This window comes from Haliaeetus albicilla, chromosome 2, assembly GCF_947461875.1.
Source record: "Haliaeetus albicilla chromosome 2, bHalAlb1.1, whole genome shotgun sequence".
Lineage (NCBI taxonomy): Eukaryota > Metazoa > Chordata > Aves > Accipitriformes > Accipitridae > Haliaeetus > Haliaeetus albicilla.
This window is the reverse complement of record NC_091484.1, coordinates 50,262,672-50,289,928: the sequence shown is the minus strand read 5'-3', so window position 1 is coordinate 50,289,928 and position 27,257 is coordinate 50,262,672. Positions and strand designations below refer to the sequence as shown.

Here is a 27,257-nt window from a genome sequence, read left to right as displayed (position 1 = left end):
TTTACTGGCTTGAAATTTTTAAATTTCCTAAAGGACACTTTGACTCTACTTACATAAGAACTAAAACTGTATTAGGCAACTAAAATGCACATATTCATCACTGCTAAAGTTCTGAATTAATGTAATATATTAATAGACACAGGAAAATTCCCCACTGATTTTTAATGCAAAGTTAAGGTTGGAAGACTGTTATGACTATGCAATCTTTAAAACAGACACATAACTCATTAGTATCAAAGTAGAGGAAATTATCTATCTAGTGTGGTGCTGAATCCACATAGCCTGTTTGCCTTTGGCTCTTTGGTTATGAGATCTGGCATCCCTTGGATTATTTCACCTAATCCATCATTAGCTTTCACGGGTCCTATATACTGTGCAACAAACCTAAATTTAACAAACCCAACTCCCCATCAATTACCACACTGAATATTCCCTGTCAGCACAGAGCACAAAGATTAGACATGCTGAATTACATCTTTCTTTGTGAAAAGTCAATATTTTTAGAGCACTGTTAACGTTGCTGACTCCAGTTGTAACAAATGTTCCTTCCCATTGTGGACAGGCGCTAATGCCCTGATCTTTGCTGTTTACATACAACACAGAGCTACTAAACAAAATGAAAAACCTCAGAAGACACCAAAAAATACATAAGAGATCCCAGTAAGAGTGCCACAGAGTCACAAATGTGGGGTTTTAATTGCCATATTTGCTTGGCTGGTGGAATCCTGGAAGATGACCTAATTTTTTATTTCCCCTATAATCCTGCAAGTAAACATTAGTAATTTAGATTTAACTTTTTCTCTCTGCACAAAAAGGTTATTACTTGCAACAAAAAATACATAACGCTGCTGTTGCGCTAACATAGCATCCTTACTTACCGGTCTTCCACAGATACACCGACGAAGTTTGAAATTCACTTTGTGCACGAGCGTCCCAGATTCCCAGCAGCAGAAGCACGAGAACTCCCACGCACTGGGCTGGCACGGCAGAAACCCCTGGACCACGGCAGAAAGCAGCGCTCCCTTCTCTCAACCCCATGCCTCCAGCAGCCTGCTGCCACCTCCAAAACCCGCAGGACGACCACGAAACCTTCTTCAAATAATATTCCCCTCTTCAGAATTTCTTCACAGGGAGAAGGGGATTGGAAACCTCTCTTCCGCTGCTGTGCATGGCAGTTGAAAAGGAAAAACTGTTTAACACCAGGGAACAATAGAGTCCTTGCTCGCTCTTGCTGCGGCGGCGGCGACGGCTGCTGCTGCTAGTATGGTTGCTGCTCCACGCTCTTCCATTCAGCGGTTAGTAGCAGTTTTCCATCAGCTAAAAGCAAGACAGCTGTCCACAGGGGGCTCCAGCTGACTGAGCAGGTTATCTTGCTCTGGGAGGCAGCAGCAGTCATTTACACCAGCTGGAGAGAGTGAGAGACAGAGAGAAACAGGGATGAGTAGAAACACAAATAGCCCAGTGCTGTAATTTCGACGCAGAGAGTGACTGCAAAAGGCTGGCTTCCCAGACACGTCTCTCCCTGGAATATCCGAAATGATACATACTAAGAAGAAAAGAAGAAATCATCAGACATGCTTCAGAAACACAAGTCACACAACCAGAACAGATATAATCAGAATGATATATATTAATTAAGAGAGCATCAGACATTTCTCCTGATAATATGTAAGCTGCATTAACCGTTTTGTAAACAACAAAAAATAAGTGATTATGCATGCATTAAATAGACAATTAAGACCTTAGAAGGGGAAAGGGAAGAAAATGCAGAAAACAAGAAAAAAGAAAAAACCCACTGACTTGCATTGCATATTTATCAAATCTGTTTCAGGTAATAACACATAGCTATCTTCTGTGAGGACAGATGAATATATCTATATGATAACGTGTATGTATGTGTAAGCACATCACCTCTGTGGTAGATGAAGTGTGCATGTAATATATAATGTAAGATAACATCCTTTTCTATCCAGCAAGTATGTACACATATATACATGCATAAATGTCAACTGTGTAATTTAAAATAATTTGAAGATCAAGTTATCAATCATTTTTAAAACATACACTGAGTTTTACATATGAAAGTATTCAGGATACATTAGGCTGTCATGATGATACAAAAACGCGGAGAGAGACAAAGCTTTTGAAATAGGGATCTTTATCTCTCCCACGCACTACCCAGTGAACAGATGCAATAACAAGCCTAAAGATCGGGTTTCGGACACCTATAAACTGGGAAGAAAACAAGGAATTTTCAAGAAAACTGCTATCATATTCAGAAAAACTCATTAAAAATGCAAACAACTACAAAAATACACGGTAAGAATACAGGATCCAGAGTTCAAAAATGATGGAGCTATTGTTGTTTAAAGAAGAAACCTTCAGTCAACCTCTCTTGGGACGCCTGTCATTTTGCACAACCTTCCCAGACTCAGCCTTTTCAGATGCATTAGATTAAAATCAGCCGTGATCAAATAATTCCCAAGTCCTTGCCTGTTTAAATATTCTGACATCAGAGCAAATTAGCAATGTTGAAGGTTGCAAATTCGTCTTTGTTTACTTTCCACTCTGTTACGCCTCTAAGAGGGAATTAAAGGCTCAGGGAGCTCTAGCACTGTGAGGCTGTGATTAAGAGAGATAAGCAAGTGTGGATTACTGTTCCTCAGCTGTTGAAAAACAGGCAACAATCAGGAGATTATAGGTTGATAAGGGATACACAGAAAGCCATGATCTTAACAAATTTATAGCATCCTGATGCAAAACTTGTACCCTCAGCTAAAGCACTTCTGGAAATACATTTTGTTTACTTTGCTTCATCATGCTGTATTCACTTTAGGAAGCATGGAAACCCCTTCAGCCTTTGCTTTGTTGGACTGGACAGAATACTGCTTTAAATCAAAATGCTCTCTGAGTTTATAGAACTATAGCAATTTCACAGGTAAATTTGGGGTTAAGTTAGTCACATGCACATTATTTTACAGGCTGCATAGAGGGACTTGAGAATATTTGACCTAATAAAAATAATGTCAGCTTCATAATTTATAAAAAATAAGACTAGGAATTTAAGGGCTTAAAAAAGTTTTAAGTTCAGCAGGCAATCTGTGGCAATAGCTTTATTGACTTGCACAGTTAAAATGAAACATATATAACTTACACATTCCTTTGAAAAATTAAGAGTAAAAATGTTGGCTTTTTAGCTGGACCTATGCACCAGGGGAAAAGTCAAGTTTATAGAGTGACTAGGGGAAAAGGCACCCTTTCCAGAGTTATTAAATACAATGGCTTCTACATAGAAATTTTATGAACGTGTAAAGAAAGCCTCTGAAAATATTTTGTACGTGACTCAGATCATCCGGAAACATCATCGGGGAACAGATCATCCATGTAGCTGGCACAATGAATCAAAGTGGTTTTTGACAGCAGAACAAAGCAGTATCATGAGAGAGAGAGTGAGCACACATACACAAACACTCAAATATTTTCTTATCTTTATGCAACTATAGGACCACATACTTTTAAAACTTCACTAATATAGAGATTATTAAAATAAAATAATTTCACACTACTTTTTATGGTTGTACCATTTTTTCTGTCAAAAGTCAATGAACTGTGAAAGAATAATTTCACCTTTTTTTGGGGTAAGAAGCTATGATGCATTTAAAACTGTTCAGAAATATGTCAGAGAGACAGAACGGAGGGAATATTTATTATGCAAATGTATTTGTGTGTCTGGAAAAAAATAAGGATTCCTGAAGAGCTAGTTTTGGCAAACACTAGATCACTTCTGCAGCACATACACTCATCTTCTATTAATCAGGGCAGGGAAAGGCCAGTGAAACTACAGGCCAAAGAGTAGGCTGATGCCTGCAGACAGAGACACCCACACCAACCTAACTGCAGGAGTTAAACTTCAGACCCAAGAGGCAATATATCCTGATTGCAGGCTCCAGCTGCTATCAGCATGCCTTACCTGGAGAGTTGCTATTAGCCTTTTCCACCCCAGTGTATCCAATGCACTCTTACCCTATTCCTGCTTGCTACAGTGAACATGGGACCTCCCTCCCAGTTAACAGTGCAACTATTATTTCCAGCCCATGCTGGCAACTCATACATACCTATATACGTACCTAATCCATACCTAATGATCATAATTTATCAGTTGCTTATGGCTTAGACATCCCCAAAGAAATGGTTAAGTAATTCTGAGAAGAAACCTCTAGACAAAGCATAGAAATAAACTACCATCGACATTAGCATCCGTGTCACTAACATAATGGTGTCAGTGCTGTACCTTGGAGGACCAGCATATCGGTCTCAGTAGACTTATTCGGATACAAGCATTCATTTGAGGCACAGCAGCTATATGGACTCTGTAAACTGCTCGCACAAGTGATTGACAAAATAGCACCCTTTTGTTTTCTAGAAAAAATATGACTAACCTCAAAGACCTTTATGAAAATGAGGTAGAGTTGGCCATGAAATATTGGAATTACTTTGTTCATGTTTCCTAGCATTAAACAGGTAGAGGATGACAAAACAAACATGCAGTACCTTTTGCTTAGCAGAAAAAGAAATGAGAACAATATATAAATTTCTTAGCCACTGGGTATGAAATGCTGCCTATCAAACCGAATCATCCTGCTCGTATTCCTTTGCTAGCAGGCAGTCCCACAGTGGCACCCTTCCCTGTTTATGAAATGCCATGAATAAAAGCTTCAGGATCACATCATCTTCTATCCTGAGTATGTTGTATTTCTACACACAGTAAAGTCAAAGAGTGTGCAGAGAGTACAACCTATGTACGGCACATTTGTTTCTACAGCCAACAATACTCAATGAAGAGGTGTGCGCAGCATGACTTTTGTCCACCTTCAATTTCACAGTCTGGTTAAGCCAGAAATCTTTAGGGAAGTTTCAGTCCTCTCTTCTAGATCTATAGATGATGTTTTACAAACTACAGTTGTACCCCACTAAACTGTCTGTGCTGCATGAGTACTGTAATACCACAAAAATCACCCAAATTCTAAAGAATGAAAAATGTTTTCTGTCTTGTGTAGAAAATTCAAAGTCCTCCTCATCTGAATGCTGCTCATTTTGATTTATTGCCAAAACTTTTTCCCTTCATTTAGGTACAAAAATGACAAGTGCTGCCAAAGACGAATAAGTCAACTACTGCCTGAAAAGGGCTCTAGAGTTATAATGAGTTTATTAGAGCCAATACCCATTGGATAATACAGTAGCACATATTTCTGAAATGCACTCTGAATTTGTAACATACTGATCTGGTTCAGTCACCATATTCGGATGCCCTTAGATATATATTCCCTGTATGGGATGCAGTGGTATGGTTGCACCCCTAACTTTTAGAGAAGTTAGGAAGGTGTGGTATGTTCCCTTACATTTACGTTTGTTTTGCAAGATCTATGATCTAAATAACCCACATAACAGCTCAAAAAAGCTTTTGTACTCTTTATTCCCTGACATAAACTCATGGGCCAACACTTTTAGCTCTGCATTTTGTGAGAGCATGATTTTCCTGCATATAATTTACTATAGATGCAAGGATTCTGTTGGGATGGGACTTGCAAGAATTGTATTAGATTTTGAGAACTTCAGGCTGGAATAAGCTGTACAGGGCTCTTTTAGGCTTTGCTGCAGAGCACTGAGCACTCCTCACCACACTCAGTAATGATCTATTATTTTTCTTCATATCAATGCTAGGGAGCCTAGTCAGGGGAGCCACAAGAAATATCCTAAACATCACCAATCTGAAAAAAAAAAATTCATGTGTTGCAGTATACTTTGTCTCTCAAAATCTGGCAACTCCATTCCTTAAGACCAAAATTAAATATGCTGTACAAAACTTGCAGCTGGAAAAAAGTTATTCTTCAGGGATCCTAAACATATGGCCTCTAGGTGTCACACTCGACCATGTCATAATACACTATTTACGGATTTCTCTTATTCTTCCATAGTAGGTAGAAGAGGTCAAGAGACCTTGATTTTATCCTTTCAAGGAGTTATATTATGTCACATCCTCTTTTCAAACTTGCAATTAAAAAAAAAAACAAAAACCACACCTCCAGCAATTTTCTGCCTCTCTCATACAAGTCGTACAATTATTTAATTATTTTTTGTTTTGCCAGAGTAACTGTTTTTGCAAACATTAGAAGTATCACGATGCCTGCTTGTTAAATTTATATCATTCTTTTGGATCATGGATTTGGAGGACAAGTCAGGAACTTTAAGAGTTATGTGTGTGAGCTGTGCAGAAGTAAGAAAGTACTACATATAAAAATCCCTAGAAAATGTTAATAATGTATACCTGAACTCTTCAGCGTTTCTCGATTACGTTGAAAATCTTTGCAACAAGAAAAATTTATTTTTTGGAAAATGAATAAAGATTCTACTTGCATGAATGCATGAGCAGCAAACATCTAGTTATCTAGTTCTGACTTTACAAATGCTTTCCTTTTATCAAGGTAAGTTAGTAATTCTTGGACAGATTTCTCTTTTTTAGTTTTGGGGGGTTTTTTGCTTGTTTAATTATATTGGGGGTGTGGTGTGTGTTTCTTTGGTTTTTAATCTAGTTTAAATCTAGAAGTTTTCTTAGCCATTCTTTCACTGGTAAGGGGTGGGGTTTTTTCAGTTGCAAAAAAGGTAATTTATCCTTTTTTGGTTTTTTGGTTGAGTGTTTTGGTTTGGGTTTTTTTTTTTAAATCTGTACTTCTGTATTTCAGTAGTTCTCTCAGTTTGGTTTAACACCTAGCTGTTGCATTTTTTGTAGAACCTTTTGGTAGATAACAATCAACATCCCCAGCATGGAACATTCATGAAAAGAAAGTATTCTTTGTAAGAAGGGCACTTTGACATACCGCCAGGAGGTATATCAAGAACTGCTTGCTGGAAGATAAAGCTAGAGGAACTCAAGAAGAAATCAATAAATTCATCAAGAAAGCCACCTAGCTTTGGATCACGCTACCTGGTGAAACAGTGTATTTGCCATTTTTGTCTGTCTTCTAGAAGAATGTTAGTTTTGACTTGATGATACATTTCAACCAAGGAAAGGCTACTGGGCTAAACAGAGCAATATCTTTGTGAAACATAGCAGCCCAGGAACTGCAGAGGGTCAGATTAAATCAGCTAATTCTACCTTCTGGCTTTACACTCTGTGAATGAACATTGTCCTTTCTGCCCAGATTACATTGGCTTCAACAGCTGACCGCATGAAGCAGAACCTTTCCAAAGATCAGAAGCGGCTGCAAAAGTGTCTGTGATAGCTCCCTGTCAGGGTGTCATCTCTATTGCAAATTCAAGCCCTCAGTCTTTTCTCTTCAATTCAGGGATCTGTTTAGTAGCCTCTGGTGGAACTTGCTGTATAGCGGGTAAATACAGTACGCGTTTTTCATTGGAAGGCCAACAGCACTGATACACCAGCTTGCTCAAAGAGATTTTGAGCATGTTCACATATTCAGAAGCAGATGGACTAAGGCCTTGTATTTGAAATTTCTCTTGCAGAGACTATATGTACAGCAAAATGCTAATCACACACAAAATTCACAAGCAAAATACTAATTACCGTTAGGGTTTGTAGTGAGGTATGCATCACTACTCTGACTCTCTCAATTACACTTTTCAGTTTCTTAAGACTGCCAAATTTGCAGTTTCATAGTAACTTTATAGATAAAGCCAAAGACAAGAAAGAGAAAAGTACATAAAAATTATCTCCATTCTGGTCCCAGTCATTTCAATGAAGAAGAGACACAATCATTACTTTTTTGTGCTAACAAAAAAGGAAAAAAACATGTGCATGAGTAAAGCAGTGAATTTTTCACTTAAAAGCTTTTGGTAACCTCTACTTTGGGGAAGAAACTTGAACTTTGCTTCTTTGGGGAGCGATCAGTGTGTTCTTCTCATCATAACTTCCGAAAAGAAGTCCACGCACAATTAGAACCTCTTGTGGAATTGTGGCACCTGTATGCACTTGCTTACAGAGTGCTGAGGGGGGGAAAAACTAAGATTGGGTATAAAAGTGAGACTGGAACATAAAGCTAGCCTCTAAATCACTAGGATAGAAAGCTTGGGAAAGAGTAAGTGATAGGAAGAGCTAAGAAAACAGACTGAAATCAGGATAAGAAACCTAAGTGGAGAAGAAAATACTGTGAGGAAGTAGTGACAACCAGAATCTGTGTGAGTGTGCTATTTACTGTTTATTCTTTTAACACACTTGGCATGGATCTACAACTTATATACCTATGTAATTAAGACTGCACAAATAATGGAGCTTGTTTAATCTAACTTTAGTTACCTCACCTTCAGAAAGTCCAATACAGACTTCACTAACGGAGAAAACAAACCAACCCAGGTGACCATAATTGCCAGTAGAACCAGTTTTCTATCACCAAGCCCATTACACTAGATTTTCCAACAGAAATCCAAAAGGCAGGATGTTAATGGGACTTTCCAAGCCCCTATGCCTAACATGAACTTATGCTGAAAATAAGTAAGTTTATGCAGACAACATGCTTACTGGAGAAAAATAACAGTTAAAACTAATAGTTGTAAATGCAGATAAGTAGAACAATTCACAGGACCTGAAAAGCAGGCAGGGAGATTTCAAAGACACAATGGGGAGGTAAGTACTGGAATCCCTGGCAAGGGGAACAGAAAGAGAATGGAATAAACAAAGAAAATCAGTGCCTGTTATTGCCTTTGAAAATCCTCTCCAGGGAGAGCTTAGTAATTTGCACATACCAAATCACCTTTAAACAAAAGCCACCTTCAGTCAATTTTAAACCTCCTCCTTATTAAAATCCTATCGATTGATCATTCATCTAAATGTCTGACAAGCCAATTTCCATTTTCAAGGAGGGAAATGTTGGTCTTTTTTTCAAGCCATAAATCACTCAAACATTCTGTTATCAATTCTCAAATTAGTTAAGTAATACAAATTAATAAGAAAATTAAACAAGGCTGCTTTCTTTAGCAAGTTGTTGTTTCACTGGAGGTTTTTAACTTAACCAATACATTTAATGGTTTCCAGAAAAAAATAGGCTCAGTAGTAGTGACAAACGCAATATAGCTGGAAATAGCTTTTAATGATTTGTTAACTTCTTTAGAGTCCTAACTTAGCTGGCCAAAAGTACAGCTCTGTGTTTTGTGCTGACTTCAACAGATCAATAAACAAGAAGAGTGTAACTTCAAGAAACTGATTAAAGGATCTCACATCATTCTGACATGGGGTAAGATGAGGTGAGATTTAAACCATATTAAGTTAATAAACAAGGTTCAACTGTGATTTGCTAACTAACCAAGCCCTACGATAGAACTACATTATATCATTAATAATCATATTTTGCAGAATCTTAGGTTATAATTAAATTTACAGCACAGAAGGTAATATCTGAAAATAACTCCTTTGCTCTCTAATTTTACATGAAATATTCACAAGTGTGTTCCATCTGTGATACTTTCATTATATGGTAGGTGCTTTAACCAGGGGGTGGAAGGGAAATCTGTTCCTACTGATCAATCTTCCTATTGAAAATTATAGGTCACTTTCATTGAAGTAACTCCGTAGCAAACTACAATGTGAAAACTAAATCTAAATAAGGTAGGCAACCAAATTAATTAATTCTAAGCCCATATTAATGAAAGCATGATATAATTTCAAACCACATGGACAACTAGTTCCAAAATACTGAGTTGTGTTAAGAAAACCTCCCATTCTCCTAAGTGCTGACTTTTCTTCCTCCTCTGCTGTTGCAGCACCATCCTCTCCTACACCCCATTGCACCAATATTTTTGTGGCAAAAAGAAAGCAAGTAGCCAAATCTATGCACTGAGATAGGTGACATCACAACCACATATAAATTGATTTGCTGCATACAGATCACAATGCACTTAACACATTCTGTGTGCTGCTGAAAAATCTTCTCTAAATTATCAGCATTAGCATTAAAATTAGAGCCTCACTAGGGGGATCAAACCAAGCTTAAGGTGATGTGACACTTTCAGGACAGGAAAAAATTTCATTAAATTGACACCATTGTTCTTCCCTATGGTGACAAAAGACATTACTGCCAGCTTTCTCCAATTGCTATTATACTTGTGTATCTGAAAATGAGAGAAAAAGCTTTCCAATTAAGTGTTAGTGGCAGCTCTGGTACTTCCACAAGTCTTTCCCATGAGACTCAAAACTAACCTTGGTCTAAATAACTGACAGTTGCATCTATATACTCTCTGCAGAATATATGACAACTTACTTCGAGGTACTGCTCACTGAAGGAAGAAACAGTATGGAGGAAATTAAAAGAAGGAGTTTTCTCAGTGATTGCACTATTATTGAAATAGTATAGAAACTTGCAAAGCAGTTGTCTCTAGATCAGCATTGAGTTCAATTCTTACCATCCAGCTAGATGAGTGGAGTATAATTTCCTTCGGACAAAGAAATTCAATCTACACATATAAAGTGGGGTGGGGAGCACTAAAAAAAATGAAGCATGGCTTTGAAACTACAACAGCAATGTCTGAATGGCACTGAGTTCAGGTAAAGAGACAAACTTGTTTTACCAGTGCAAAAAAAGGCATGTCATGCATAAAGCAGAAGTCAAACTTTACATAAGAACCTGTTTCCTAGATGTATCAGTAGGTTAAAAAATTATTTATATTTTCATCTTAATGCTTTTTAAATATACATATTGGATCTATCACTTATAAAAAAAATCAACACAATTTATGTCAGTTTTAATTTTCTTTGCACCCATATATAAAAGTACAAAACCAAGTGATTCGGAATTTCACATGAAGAAAGATGAAGGGAAAAAAAAAATATTCTGCTTCCTCCCAGAGTGACTAGAAAAACCATTATAAGCAACCTGCTTTGGAGAACTTGGAGGATAACTGCATGTTAATTCCCCATATCATTTCAGTTCTTCCTACAGATATACAGTCATAACCATAACATATGTAGTAGTTCACCCATATCTTATTGTAGGACATGCACTTATCTAAAGGAGGAGTTTAAATATTATATGGTCTTTGGACACATCTTAAATACTGAAACTTGCTGAATAGCAGGGCACATTATACCTCACTTAGGCTCAAGTAGGGTACAATTCAATAAATTAACCTCCTGTAAAGTTACAGGGTTGCCATAGCAAAGTATTACACTGATAGGATTCAGAAAAGAACTTCCTTCATTATGTCAAACACTTTAAACAAGCATATACCTACACCAAATCCCCTCTCTCTGTGAATAACTGGTTGACTGGCAGCCAACAAAATACTTGCCTGATTGCCAACCTTGTGAATCAGATTTTTTTTAAGGTAAAACTTAACTATATTGAGTTATTTGACTACAGTGATATTGAGCTATTTGACTACAATGATTTCTAATAAAAATTGTTCTTGATTTGGGTATAGGCAGTTTGGCAGGGCTTCTTCTAAGCTCCCAAGATTTAATTTTCATTTCTGAAGGGACTGGTGAAGTACATCGAGGGTTCCCAGCCTCTATTAGAGTCAAGACTTCTGACTTCGTGTCCTAAGTTTTCTAGGTGCATACATAGCTTTGACAAAAGGAAGAACCACATATCTTGGATCTTTGGAGGAAAGGAAGACAATCAGTCTCTCTTATATGTATGCAAAAAGAAAATTGCTATTGTCTTTGGCCAGGACAGAACTTCTTATTGCCACCAAACATTAGGAAAGTTTAAAGGAAATCGCCTGTTACAGAAAAGATTTTATGTAGTGCTTTCTTTGTAAGCAATACTACAAAAGAAAAATAATTAAAATAAGAATAGGGAATGGCATTTTTGTTGCATTCACATCTTCAGAATGTAATTCAGAAACCCAGTCTCATTTTCTTCCCCATTTAAAAAAAAGTGCAGTAATTTTCTTTCTGTGTTTCATATTCTCTTTCATATTCCCATCCTTATGTTAACCTACAATTTCAAGTAGTCATCTTCAGATGATATCATAATGAAACAATCCCAAATTAGTTTCTTTGGATTTGTATAATGGAATACAGAAGATTATATTCATTTGATTTCAGAATGGACCATTAGCCACTGTATTCTTAAACCATTAAAAGAAAGAATTTGAAATCAAACAATAAATAAACCTAATGCATACCTCTAAGCAGAAAGTAATTAAAATAGATAGTAAACATTTGCTTTATTGTTTGTTTTTCCCCCTAAATTATGATTTTTGCAACAGTTCTTTAAATGGCTTTCACTTTAACTGCATTGCAAAAATGAGATCATATTCATTGTATGCTCATTAACTCAACTGATGGTGTTTTAATTCCTACAACATACAAAGTCTGATGTTCCTTTTGCAATTTGACATAGCTAGTGTGTGTTGAGAATAATTAGCTTCACTATGGCAGAACAGATTATTTCTTTGCAAAGCACAGACACTGCTTTTTAACAAAGATTATTGGTAAACTTTCAAGATATTTCTTGTCTTACAGGAAAGCAACTATTTCATTTTTAATTAACTTTTCTATACCCTGATTTCCCTAATGAACTAATAATCCACATTCTATCTGATGGTAAATACTTACAACAGATCTAAAAGAAGATGAGAAGGGACACTTAGCACAAGTGTTATGTCTACTATACCGAAACACTCTGGCATTATTATAAACAGTAAATGCAGTTTAAAACACTAAGGTTTAATCAGAAAGGCAATAGCATGGAATTTCATTACAAATTATTAAACTATGATGATTTTTTGGCTAAGACTTCCCATAAAAATCAAACGCCACACCTATAGTTTGGCAAACATATTATCTTAACGTATGTAGGTATCATATAAACAAAGTTGAACAGTTACACTCTCACACAAAATTATTCTAGTCATCTATTTTCAGAATTACAACATAGTATCCATGATGTGACCTCTAGAAACAAGCACTTATGTTAAAATGTTACAAACATCAGTACAGGCCATGGATCAACAAGTGACAGGGGAAGAACGCCTGAAAGGTCTGTAAAGGTGCATCCCGATACCATTGTGGGCTGATTTGACTGGCAGTCTGTGGCTGTCCGGCTAACCCCCACACACACTAGTAGAGATGGTGTGGGCACATTGGCTACGCAGAGGTCCAATGCCTTGCAGAAGCAGAGTGCCCAAGGCAGGCGTGGTGCAGGCTGTCACCCGTCTTTTGCCCAAAGCCTGACACTGGGACTGGTCAGAGTCTGCATTCTCCCCCTGCCTCAGCTCAGCTGTGCCAAACCACTGCAGTGCTAATTGGGACATGTGTCAGTTAACTTTCGAGATGTGCATGTGTATGTTTGCATGTGTGAGAAGCTTTCCCTGACACAGCCCATCCTTCCTTGCTTGGTCTCCTAATAAACTGACAACAGCACCACATTGTACAGTATTCAACTCCCCCTCTCCCCATCACAACATAGTCAGAATCTTCTCCCAAAAAGGCATTATTTTATGTTCTCCATAATAAAAATAACATTTAGACCTTACTGTATTCCCTAAAAGCCTAAAGCAAGAAAACTAATCCTACAGTCAAAGAACAGCCATCAGAATATGTCTCTTATTCCTTACACACACACACACACACACACCCCCCTATGATATTTAAGGTGGTTTTGCAGAAGTAGTACCATTAATCTCTTACTGTGGTAACAGAAAAGTGTAGGCTCCATGAGTTAGACATAGTCATTGGACTCTAGGTCAATCACACCTCCTTGAATATCACTCAGATGGAAGAAGACAGTTACTGTGATCCTCAAAAAAACATGCAGCGTTAATATTGCATCTGGAAATAATAATTAGGAAGAATTTTGTTTTCTGACTGATATATGAATATCATCATTATAGGATACAACAGTAATCCTAGCTTATTCCCATAAAATTTCAAATTACTTTGGCAAGAACAAGAGAAACAAACTCCATCAATAAGTAAATCAGAACTATATATAGAACTTAATAGAGCCTTCAAATCTTCTAGATAAAGGAACAGAAACACCAGCCTGAGTTAAGGCCAGTAGGTAAACTGATAAATAGTTGTTAATGTTGAGTTTAAACTACCCCTACATAAAACTACCAAACCAAATTTCACTTTCCTATAACACTAACATTCTACATATACCAGATGGGAAGTTAGCAACAAACAGAACAAAACAAAAAGCAAAGAATTAAACAAAAAAAAAAAATGCACAAAACACAACAACAACCAAACCAACCAAACAAAAGACTAACCAAAAAAACCAACCACAAAAAAAACCCTAAACCACCCAAAACAACAACAAAAAAACTTGAACCCAACCCAACCCAAACCAAACCAAAAAGCACCAAAACCCCAAAAACACCCAGAATATAATCTTGTAATAAACGCAATGATTTACAGAAGACTACAGCTCAAACACCCTGAGCTAGCCTTCCGCAGCAGGTGCAATACCATCTCACAACGTTGAGACGAATTCTAAACGTCAGCACCTTGGACAGGGTCTTGTGAAGCTCCATTGACGTCAAACGCTTTTCTGCTTCTATTTGTTCATTAGACAGAGCGTGAGGACTTTCTTTACAGCATACTCCTTACAGTGACATGAAAATATTGCACTGTCAAAATACATGCGTAGCTAGTAAAACATAGATGAACTCACATAAGCTTGAGGTCATTCAATCCTTGTTTTTTTAGTCACATACAGAAACCATTATAGCCTAAGACCATGCTACACTTTTTTTACATACATCAAAATATATCTATGGAGAGATGGTGTAAAAATACTCCCCTTCGAACTTTTTAATTCTGTTTTACAGGAATTAAAACATTAGCTTTGAACTGTAGTCCTGTTGTTCTCAGAAGTTAAAGTATTTCTTTTGCTGTTTCTCCTTGTTAAGTCAGAAGTAGTCATACCACCAAACGAACACAAATAAACTGAGCAGATGGATGAAATGAACTAAAACCGTACTTCAGAAAAATCTCTTAAGATTATGATGGTTTTAAGGGGGAGGGAGGAATAATCTATACCCTTTCATCAAAATCAATGTAATAAAATATTACCAAAGTTATAAGAAAGAAGTTTATAGAAAGGGAGAAGAAAAATATGAATCAGTACAGTATCAGTAAGTTTACCTTTAAAAAAAAAAAGAAGAAAAAAACAGAAATGTAGAATAAGATTGTTTGCAGGGTCTGCCCCTGGCCCCCTTTTGATGGCAAAATTTTTCACATTTGTGATAAAGAAATTACACATACATCTAAGATGTTTCATTAAAAAAACAACAACACCCTAATGCTATTTTAACACTATGAAACAATTGTGCTTTTATTGAGCCAGTTGAAATTTTTATTCTTAAAGTCAATGTAAACAGAATTAAATTTAAATCTCCAATTATCATGTAGATTATACTCAGATGAGGCATAGGCGAATTTTTGCTGATGTTCACTGCAAGAAATCAATATAAAACTAAAAGAAGAAATATTTCTTTTAGAGATGCTCTTAAAAATAGGCTTAAAAATTACTATTTGGATCCACCTGCAGGCCATTTCAGAAAGATTGCAGCTGAGGGGTGAGACAGCAGGGAAACCCATTCAAGCTGATCCAATTTAGATATGCAAATTTTATCTTGTGTGTTTGAAAAGAACATTATGGCACAGCATAATTTGCACCTTGAGTTCCAAAGAATAATATTTCTAATCTAATGAAAACATGCCTCCATTGTTCACTTTCCTAATTCCCAGGTTTGGTCCAATCTACTGCTCTCCTACCCACTTAAAACCATGGTTTTTTCCATATTTAAAACAATTAACTAACACTTAAAAAAAGGGAAGAAGAAAATAGAAAGGTATTTATTTTTGTACTTACCTAAAAAAAGTCAATGTTATAAGTGTCTGACTGATGTATGGTAAAGCCTGTAATAGTAATGGTGCTAATATAATCCCCACTCTAGACATGAAATGCTAAATGAAACAACTGAAGTTTAAGATTGCGTGTTTGACACAGTGCACTGTTAGCTTATTTTTGTCTTCGTTGTTCCAAATAGTGATATTTGCTTACTGATAAACTTTTGTAAAAGTATACTTCTTTTTTTTCATCAAAGCAAATGTAACAGTCCTGAGGTTTGGTTTGGCCCAGCCCACACCATTTATACTTGCAACTATGATCTATTATTATTTCTTCTGATTCAGTGATACTATTGATAGAGAACAAGATAACATGTCTTACAATTCATGAACAGGTATGTTATCTTTAAAAGAACTAGCGTAACGGAACTGGCATTAGTGCTGATTACCGCCTAGCTCAAGACTGTAACAATAACAGGCTGAAGACTTCAGAGCAAATTTTCTTCTCAAAGCTCCAAAAGAGGCCCTTATTGTCTCCCTTCTAAACATGCATAAAACTTACGTTACTATATCAATAAGCAACAACAGATTTGAGAAAATATGGCTGGGACAATGTTTAAAAGGAGATTCACAAAGCACACTGGTTTTTTTCTACAGGGTTGGAGAGCAATCATTGTAGTGTTCTTCTTTTTAAAAAAGCCGAGCACTACCTTAAAGCTCGCGAACATGTAGAATATTATCAGATGCTGAATGAGAAATGACATATCTGATATTGTAAGGGCAGGTACAGACAGAAAGCATATCTGTTTTGGAAGAAATATCTCAAAGATTAATATACACATACATTCATAGTGGAGAAAACTAAAATATGTGAAGTGTAGTACCAGAATTATAACTTGTACCTAAGAAACATTTATCAATCCTCTCATTATCATATAATTCTATAATTTTAAAACCATAAACATATTTAAATCACTCAATTCATAAAAATTAGTGTAAATTAAAATTTTGAAGTCATTGAAAAAAAATCTTGAGTTTCATAAAATACACATTCCAGATGTGCCTTTAATTTAAGTGTCAAAATGCAGTTTCACCACGTTAAGAAGCACATTTTGAGGTAAATGCAACCTCTTTGTTGAACCCCTCCCACTTCAGATGGACTCTTCTAGGTTGGGTGGAATATTCAGCTCAGCCTCTGAATCTTCACCCATGAAGATAACCAAATAATGAGCTCTATACTGATAAATCCTCAGGATCTCACTTGTTCCACAGGCACAAGATTTCTCAGTTTCTCACTTTCATCCACACTGGCCACAGTGGTAATAAAATATCCAACACTAGATATTACTGAAGATTACATTTACAAGTCCTTTAGCTATTAACCCAATTATACCTAACCGATAGTTCATTAATAAAGGTTAAAAAAAAGAAAAACAAAGGCTTCAAAAGGAAATTGCTTCCAGAGCTTCAATACATGCAGCTGGTCAAATTGACAGTTTGTTAAAAACATAGCTGTCCAACTACAAGTACAAAGTAGGAGAGATGGGTATCCACAGAAATCTGGAAGCTCAGATTTCTAGTTTGTCTGCCACCGTTACACTGCCTCTTAGTTATTTAGCAAAGATCAAAGTAATTTTGCAGTATCTAAATTTCATATCTTTACAGTAATGATGCCATAACTACAGGTAATGTAAACAAAATGCAATTAGAAGAGGGACCAGCAAATAAATGGTTAATCTGCTGAACATGAGCTTAATTGAGGACTCCTCCTATGCTCTCCATACAAAACAATTACTGGAATAGCCCCAGTGCTGATGTTAGTGGGAGCTGGCACAGACTCTGAATCAGGAAATCACCACAGGAAGAGTGCAAGGCCTACGCTTGTGCTATCCAAAACATAAGAGCCACAAAAATAAGTTTGCAACAGTAAGTTTTAACCAGTCCTTTAAACGGTGTAAAAGAATGACACTCAGACCAGTTCTGAGGGTGCTGGGCTACCTTGGCTTGTAGGACGATGAATGAGCTGAAGGGGCTCAGCACCAGGCAAGACTGAGGGGTGCTGCACAGGACCCCCGTCTAGGGGCAGTGGGAGGATGCCTGGCAATGGGATGGCGCCTCAGCAATCCTGCAACTCTCCGTCAGATGACAACTGATCATGCAGTGTGTTGGAGAGGCTGGACCTTATCTTTAACTCTAGAGGAGATACTGCTTTAACACAATGTTTTCTATTAATGATAGCTTCATAGAATACCTTTTTATTTTGTGCTTGATTCCTAATTGCTAACTTAGCCATAGTGGAAGTCTAATAAACATGTGAGGAAAACTAAGGAAATTAAAATATTTCAAAATATTGTCAGACAGAATATTTCAGACAGAAAGTCAGACAGAAGCTTTCATATTTTGAATGGACACAGAGGAGCTAAGTTGTTGACACTCCATTCATACGAGGTTAAAGAATACACTTGACATTCCTTTAAGTCAAGAGCACTTAACCACATGGTTGAAATGAGAACTATCTTCATCTTGCTAGCATCCCTCAACTGCTGTCTTCCTCACCTCTGCCCATTAGATTGTTATCCACTGGGACTTCTTTGGCTGTGCTACAGGATTTTGAACACAGAAAATCCTTTAGCTAAATTAAATAAATTCAAAACTAAAACCAGAAGTGGTTTGTTTGTGCATGTTAAATTTCTGTGCATGTAAAGGAAGGGAAAAGTTTCAAGACATTTCAGTCAACATTAGGATTCAGACACTATCAAAATAACACTATACATTCACACAACCTATGAGTTATATTAGCAAAACAGATATCTTACTATATGTCATAATTTGCATTTCTTCTATAGATAACTCGAGATAATTTAGTTTATACAATGATAAGTTGTATGGTAATTATGTTCATCAACATCCTGTTACAGTTAACACTTTCCTTTCCTGCTTTAAATATATCTCCCATTTCCTGTTAAATATGCTTTCCAAGAAGATTAGCACATTAACTTCCTCTACATATTTGTCACTGGGTGAGGAGAGGGTAAGACCCAAGTTTTCAAAACAAATCCTTTGGCAGGAAACAAACTCCTCAACTGAATTAAAAGAGAGGTTACTTAAATTTTATTATATCAACTTATGTAAGTAACAAAACACCAAACCACAGTTAACGGCAGGGGGAAAGCACTCTGTTAAAAAAAAGGGGGGAGGGGGAAGGGGGGAGGAAAAAAAAAATCTTTAAGACAGATTTCACAGATCCACATACATATTAGTTTGTGGAAAAAAATAAGGCAGGCAGCTGAATGTACAAGCAGACAGATTTTCATGAATTCCAACTGTATTCCGTGTTCCAACATACATAAGAAAGGAAATTCAACACATACTAAGTATTTCTAGACAAAGCTTTTATCACTTCAATCATCTTTCCTGTCATTTAAAAATGAATGTTTTAAGAGTAAATCCTGAAATCTTTCCTTGAACTCCAGGGAGAGAGACTTCTGCCAGGTTGAAAGACAAGCATTTTAATTAGGTAAGTCAAAACTCTTATCACAGTTACTATTTCTACATTTTACCTGGTTCTTTATTCAGAATAGCTGCTCACCGTTGCCTTTCAACTCCACCAGATTATCAAGGCATGATAGCACTTGCAGTCCAGTAAATATTTGCAATCTGTTATAGTCTCTGTTTTGGTGATTAACAATCCATAAAAAGATTTTAAGCAAAGCTATCAGTTTAATCTAGCAGGGCTTTGCATCCAGTATACCAGACTGAGTCAGTTTTAGCAGTGAGGCAGCGATGCAGCCACAGCATCTGAACTAAGGCAGCGCATTTTTAAAAACCCAGGGGAGTTACAGCACCATTTACTCCATCTGTGATACACTATGGGGGAAAGAGAAGCAAGGTTTACTATGTATTTTTCTACAAAATATGTTGTCAAACAGCTATTTTCAGTACAGAAAAGTAAGTATAATGTTTGGAATGTATATAAAACATCTGGAATACAATTATTTTCAGCACAAACAAACAATATTTTCATATTCTGACATGAAGTGCTTTTATGAATAGCATTCAGTCACTCTGTTTTCATTAGACCTGACTGTACATTTCTTCAATAGTGGAGCCACAAATGTATGCCCCTTTATACGTAAGCAGAGCAGTTCTGGCCACACCGAGATCAGACCTCCAAGATCATTCAGACCAATGTGCAGGCTGGGTTACTCTAGGACTGGTCTAGCTTCTACCTTCTCCTTCCCATTTGCTGCTACACTAACATAGGGTTGCATATATAGAGTAGTTGCGCCTGGCTTTATGAAGCAGTACTTCACAACACTTAAATATATACCTTTACAGTACTCTCCAGCTAAGGACAACTTTTTACCTTACCTATGCCATTGGGGCAGTGAGGGGTTATATTACCCTAGCAGCAATCTGGTCCATCTGGCCCTAATTTTCAAAACCCTACAAAAACAGAACAGTGCACAAAAACATGCATATAATTAAGTTGATAGGCATTCACCTATCACATCCAAATAAGCACCGTCATTTCTGCATGTAATGGGCAAACCTGAACTCCTAGAGTAATAAACAACAGAACTTAATATGCACATTATTTTTTCTAATGTAAAGCAGAGCAAACCACTTTTTTCATTTAATGTAACACAACTAGAGAAATGCACAAAACATATTTTTCACCTTTTACAATAAGCTTGAAGCTGAAGCTGTTCTCCCAACATTAGCGAAGATTATGAACCTGAAATATTTTCAAGCCAAATTTGGCTGATGCATCGGTTTGCAGCAGGAAGACAGAATGCTTATTTAAAACAAGTCACAGTAAACATCAGATTTTGACCTATTTTCTCCAAATTGAGGTGAACATGGTGTGTTTAACTAGACTGCTTAGATATTGGCTCTAGCACCCAGCAAGCTCAAGTAACTATGAACACATGCCATCCACAACAGAAAAGCTGTGTTGTACTAAACTGTACTGATCTACCATCATATCTCAATGTTGATTGGTTTGACAAGACTCTAGAACTGATTTTTACCAAGAATAATAGGTCTTATAAAAAAGAAAAAGACAGTGAGGGAAAACCAATGAAAAAAGATGGTTGAATCAACCTTATTTTTGTGGAAGACCTCATAAGTACCTCACAGTATTGGTTATTCTTAGTTATATTGACTAAAGAGGGTGATATTTTTAGTTGACCACTTCATAATTGTCATCACAGTATTTTAAAATTTACTGAGTTATTACAATGTACTCTGAGGATCAAAAGAATGTTCAGTTATTAGCAAGATTAGTCTGAATACACATCAGATATTTTCTTTCTGAAATCCAGTTCTCAGAAGATCTACTTTTGGACCAACTTATAAACCTGTAGTTCATTGATGACCAGCAGCTATAAACTATATTTGCAAAATCAACAGCTAGCTTGTCCAAACTGTCTAGTGGAAGTTCGGGGGTTTAACATTTTTTTGTAAGGAAAAAAAAAATACGGGTTGTCCAAAGCTTGACTTTTTAATGCATTTATTTAATTTTAGGACAAAGCACTGGCCTGCTTGTTCAAATGCTGTGTTTTCTATCTGCAGATTTTTCTTCCCATAATGCTGATTGTTCTACCATTTGGCTCAGGATCTTCTTCAGTAACCACTTGTTGAACAGGGATGTACATCTTTACAATACTCATAAATGACTCTCATAGGTATTTCTAACACCAGAAACTTTCCTTTGAGATCTCTTTCACAAGACTGCACTCATTCACCAACTGTTCTCTCAGTACAGAGTAAATGACAAATCTTAAGCTTGAAAAGTACTTTCAGATATTTTCAATGAATATTTTGAAGACCAGAAAGACTCCATTGCTGCACTGTGCAGACTACTAGTGTTTACAGTTGTGGGACAAGCTTGCACAGACTTGTGCACCAACAGGCAACTCGGCTTGAGATTTCTACAGGAATAACTGAATTCCCAAAATAAGACTTGAGCTTTTTCTTTTCTTTTTTTTTTTTTAATTTTTATTTTTCTACATCTTGCTCTAGAACCTAAGTAGCTGTTAAAAGATGGGACTTCACAGAAAAGACAGATGGCTTGCACCAGTCAGTGTTGCTCCTCAGTATCCATGATTTTGCACTACATTATAGTTTAGTTTTACTGAGGATAGCTGTATAATTTACAGACACCTTGTTTGTAAACCCAAGATTTCTAATTATTTTAACAAAACATCTCTAGAATGCAGATGACACATTGATAAATAATACTAGTAATCTTTCAGTCCTCAGTAATTTGAAACTATAGGTTACAGTTTAAGAAATTCATATGCAAGTAGCTTTTACTATTTTCAGAGTAATAATAAAGAGTTGGGAATAAATCCGAATTCACTGTTGTGAAATCTCACAATCAAGGCCGCTAGAGGTATTTTAGGCAAGTGTTTGTTACACAAAATGTGAGAGTTCTAAGCTGTAAAAGTCTGCAAAAACATTACTCTATTGACTGCTTACAACTCTTATTAACTCCTTAGAAGTAGTAATATTGTAACGTTAAGCTATGACTTGCCTCTATAAACAGTTCCACTAATACATGAGAGCATATGTAAATTAGAATGGAATCATATAAATCTATGATTCTACCAAGACTTTTTTTTTTTTTTTTTTTTAAATAAGACTGTTCAAGTATGGCATTATGTTAGTACAAGATGTTCTTGGAGAGTTCTCACACTTATCTCTTGTTGTTATTTTGGTATCTCTAATTCCATTACCAATAATGCTAGGGAAGCATGAAAGTTAATGGAACATGTGTCCTAATCCTGAAAGACAGACTGACATTTCAAATTACTGATATAAAGTAAAAAAAGAATATATTATCAGACAGTTTATTATAAGAGCTACTGGGGAAAAAAAACACTAAAAAGAAATCAAACTCCATAAAGATATTTCTTGCTAGTGATGTAATGTGTATTTGTAGTTCTGGCTTCTATAATTCTGTCACAGAAAAAATAGAGATGAGCACCAAGCCGTGCATTAACTGTACACAGAACACAAATAAAAGATACTGAAATGGATTTGTTATCTAAAAACCAGAAGTCCCACAGAATTACATAGTGCTTTAATTAATTTATAGTCCAAGTAAACTATATACTGAAAATAAGAAAGATTTCATTTCATTACTAGCACCCATGGACATACTTCTCATCAAGATTCAGCTATCATACTGTGCACATGATCTTGTTTCATGCAGGAAAACAGAAAAAAAGGATGAAGCTAACATGTGAACTACCATAAGAAGCAGCCACTAAGTATTATCAAAGGAAGCAAAAATAAGAGAACTCAATGCTTGAATTAAATATATATGTTTATATGCATACAGTAGACTTCAAAACCAAAAAAAACATTTCGCTGTACAAGAGACATCGGAGATTAATTACAGACTGATGTTGTACAACAGTTTTCCCTATAGTTAAAGGCTTTTTTTAATCCACCTTGTATTGAGAAGGCATTTATTTATTTAATTAATTGTCCTGATTATTCCCCTGAAAATTATATATAAATGCATGTTTGCTATATGTAAGCTTCTCAGAGAGGCTAGCTGGCAGATGTAGAAGCCAAGGCTAATCAGTGAAGAACCAATAAAAGGGAACATTATCTGAAATGGGATCCTTCTAAAAAGTGTGCTGGGAAGTGGCATTCTCAACCACTGGCAATGTATGAAGATAGATAAAAGCTGGAAATTACTACTCGTTTGCCTTTCAAGTATGTAGCTGCCTTATTCCAAAAAACAGCAAAACAAAAAAACGAAGCTCACAAAAATAATTCAGAGCATGCTATAGATGTAACGTGAAGACGCTAATTCAGATTATACAATGAAATTTCTACAGAAATCTTTTCATTTGTTTGTTCACACTTCCTTGAGTTTTTCAGTTAAAATTTGTGAGTTAAATCCTTGCAAAAACATACTCTCCACCTCTACTGGGCCTTCACCCTGCTTTTCTCAATTCATTACCAATTACAGCTGTTTACCAAAAACTTAGAGATATCTTATGCATATTTATTAACTTTACATGTATGTTCATAAATACAGTGCTTAAAAGCACAACTTTCAGATGATGATTTGTGAGGAAGGTTGGTGGCCCAGTGGGAGCTGTGGTGGCCTGGCCACTGAGGGAGGCAATGGGGAGGAAGCAGTCTACTTGTGATGGCTTTTAGGACATGTGTCAGTGTCTGAGAGTGATGGAGCATATGACACCACCAGACAGCATGCTTTGGTGAACGCCTGAGGCCAGTGCTGCACCAGGAGCAAATCTCTACAGCAAGACAGAATATTCCCAGCGGTGACAGAACTCATGCGCAGGCCGTTCCCTCAGCCTGGCTGAACATAGGCCACCTTGGCTGGGTGTCTTGGAGCTGCCAGGTGCAGTCATGTGCCAGGAATCCCAAAGCACTTGGCAGCTCTGGTTGCACTACCAAATGCTTTGCCTCCTTCAAACTTCCTGCTGCGTGTAGGATGGAAATTTGTGCCGAAGTACGTAACACGACGCATTCCTTTTAATGGCAAGATGGCTATTCATTTGTAATGGGAGATTAAATAAACCCAATGGTGCAACATTTTGGCATGCAAATCCAGTCCCAGATCATGTGTTTCCAATATGTACAGCAGGCAAAGTTTCAGGAACTCAGCACTCTTGCAAAGTCTGGAATAAGCGTTTGGCTTTGCAAATTCCAACAGAAACTGTATAAACTGGGACCAGAGTAACTAAGAAACTGCATTATACTACAGCATTTGAGCACTTTAATTACCAAAAAAAGTTACTTTTTTTTCCCCAATTACTGTTCTGAACACAAACATGAGCTGATTCAATAACAAGAAGTGTTATCAATGCTAGCTAGTTTTCAAAACAGAATTTCCATGGACTTTCCATGGATCAGGAGGCACTATTTAAAGTACATACATGACACAGCACTGAAGAAGTTTTCTTTACTCTCTGACATAACACTGAAAACATATCTAAAATGTTAAGTCAATTATTACATCTCACACGACAACACAGTAGCTCAGGGTGTTAAAATGAGTACTTCAAAGACACAGAGACAACCCAACTGATTCAATTCATGCCTGATCACTTGGGGTTTACATTCTTTTCTTCTATTCAGCAAAATAGTAGAAAATAACAGAAATTGTTCTCCTTGAATTTTAAAGTTCTCTTTTCCACTGCCTAGCATGGACATTTTACAGTTACCAGTGTCCAGAAGATACTGAAAAGGACTCTCCATGGGTGAAATCATCACGCATTAAGACATTCACATCCCTAACCCATCCATCAATGTTATGTCTTGTAGTTTTAATGAATAAATATTCTCTCAGCTGCTTCCATCCTACATTTTGAACTTTATTGACAATTACATACTCCACAAAATTAGAAAGGACACAGACACTTCAATACTTCGATATGACTATAAAGAAGAAAAAAATTCCTTTCCTTGTTCCAAGACTAAATGAAAAGGCCATTGTAAGACTTTTCTCCATGCAATTTTACAGTTTCTCTTAAATTCAAAATAAGTTTGTCAACTACAAGTTTTAAAAGATACAGAAGCCTACTTCCCAGTTGATATAAAAAAACCCAGTGTTTCTGGCAGTTATCAGAATCCCACTGCTTTTTTTCACTAGGTCACCAAAGCTCTATTGTTTTAATATATTGCATATACATGGCAATTGCACTTCAAGCCATACAAAAGACCTCAGTATTTTCATTAAAAAAATATAAATTCACCAAGTGTCATTACCCAAGTCATGTTAAAAGTGAAAAAGGAAACAAAAAACTGCTTTCAGAAGTTAACTAGTTTATTGAGCAACTTTAACAACAAAAGTGAAAAGAACAATGTCTCATTTACTCTGGGTATGTTGGCAATCACTTAAAAATATTCATACTGCCTATAAAATTATTTCTCTGAAGTACATAAATGTCGTGGTTTAACCCCAGCCAGCAACTAAGCACCACGCAGCTGCTCATTCACTCCCCCCCATCCAGTGGGATGGGGGAGAAAATCGGGAAAAAGAAGTAGAACTTGTGGGTTGAGATAAAAACGGTTTAATAGAACAGAAAAGAAGAAACTAATAATGATAATGATAACACTAATAAAATGACAACAGTAGTAATAAAAGGATTGGAATGTACAAATGATGCACAGGGCAATTGCTCACCACCCGCCGACCAACACCCAGCTAGTCCCCGACTGGCGATTCCCCGCCCCCACTTCCCAGTTCTCATACTAAATGGGACGTCCCATGGTATGGAATACCCTGTTGGCCAGTTTGGGTCAGGTGCCCTGGTTGTGTCCTGTGCCAACTTCTTGTGCCCCTCCAGCTTTCTTGCTGGCTGGGCATGAGAAGCTGAAAAATCCTTGACTATAGTCTAAACACTATTGAGCAACAACTGAAGACATCAGTGTTATCAACATTCTTCCCATACTGAACTCAAAACATAGCACTGTACCAGCTACTAGGAAGACAGTTAACTCTATCCCAGCTGAAACCAGGACAATAAATAAGCCTCAAAATCTGTGTAGAAAGGTACATGAACAAATACAAAAAGCAAACTCAAGTAAAGTACTTAGCATTCCTAAGGGGAGAAAGTTGAAGAAAATGGGTCAGAACCACTCATCAGAACTTTTCTCCCCTTGCTCCAAAACACCAAGCTTAATGCAGTTTATTAGAGCTGGGGTCACTTCCCAGGCCTGTATTAATTTTATCCAGGATAGGCAACAGCTGGAGAAATCTGCTTGGCTTTTGTCTGAAAGAAATCTTTCTTGCACATATCTGTTCAATCACATCTGCACAGAATGTTCTGAAACAAAGGAAAAGTTACACAATCCAGTCTGACCTGCAATCCAAGAGTTCAAAGATAAACAGCACTTTTCAGCATAAATCAGTCAGCCATACAATGCATTTGATTTTTTTTCTCCATGAATCAAGTGCTTGAACTTTCATATTGCTATGCTGGGAAGAATGGATATAATTTTCTCACAACAATTTCAGAAAATACATGTATTTTGATGGAAATGTGCAATATTGCGCTGCCTGTGGGAGTTCTCCAATAGATATCTTGAACAGGATTCATCAGTGTCCATTGTTGTTATCTACATTTCAGCTATACTTCATTATAGTCAATAAAGACCTAGTCAGTAAGATACAATTTATCTTGCCTGGAAGTATATTTCTAAAACCAGCTAGATGAATCCTGCCCTAAAATATCAAAACACTCTTTGAATATAGAGGAGGTGCCATATTGCCTGCTCAACTACAGACACCTAAATCAGATTAAGCCCATGTTCTCCAGCTTCCAGATTTGGAGTATGTTCCTTCCTTCTGCAACAACAACAACAAAATTGGAAAATATTTATATGCAATTAAAGTTCTTTAATACTTCCATTCATAAACCAGTCTATTCTCTGTTCTTATGCTTCTCACAAG

The 27,257-nt window shown here is 36.6% G+C and overlaps 1 protein-coding gene across 1 annotated transcript in view; it reads right to left on the bottom strand.

Moving 5' to 3' along the window:
- Window positions 1–27,257, bottom strand: part of THSD7A (thrombospondin type 1 domain containing 7A) — a 300,060-nt gene that overhangs the window by 214,486 nt on the left and 58,317 nt on the right. Inside the window, exon 3 of the mRNA XM_069774348.1 lies at window positions 879–1,405. Coding sequence (XP_069630449.1) covers window positions 879–1,038 — 160 coding nt within the window. The 5' untranslated portion in view covers window positions 1,039–1,405. The remainder of the gene's footprint in view (window positions 1–878; window positions 1,406–27,257) is intronic.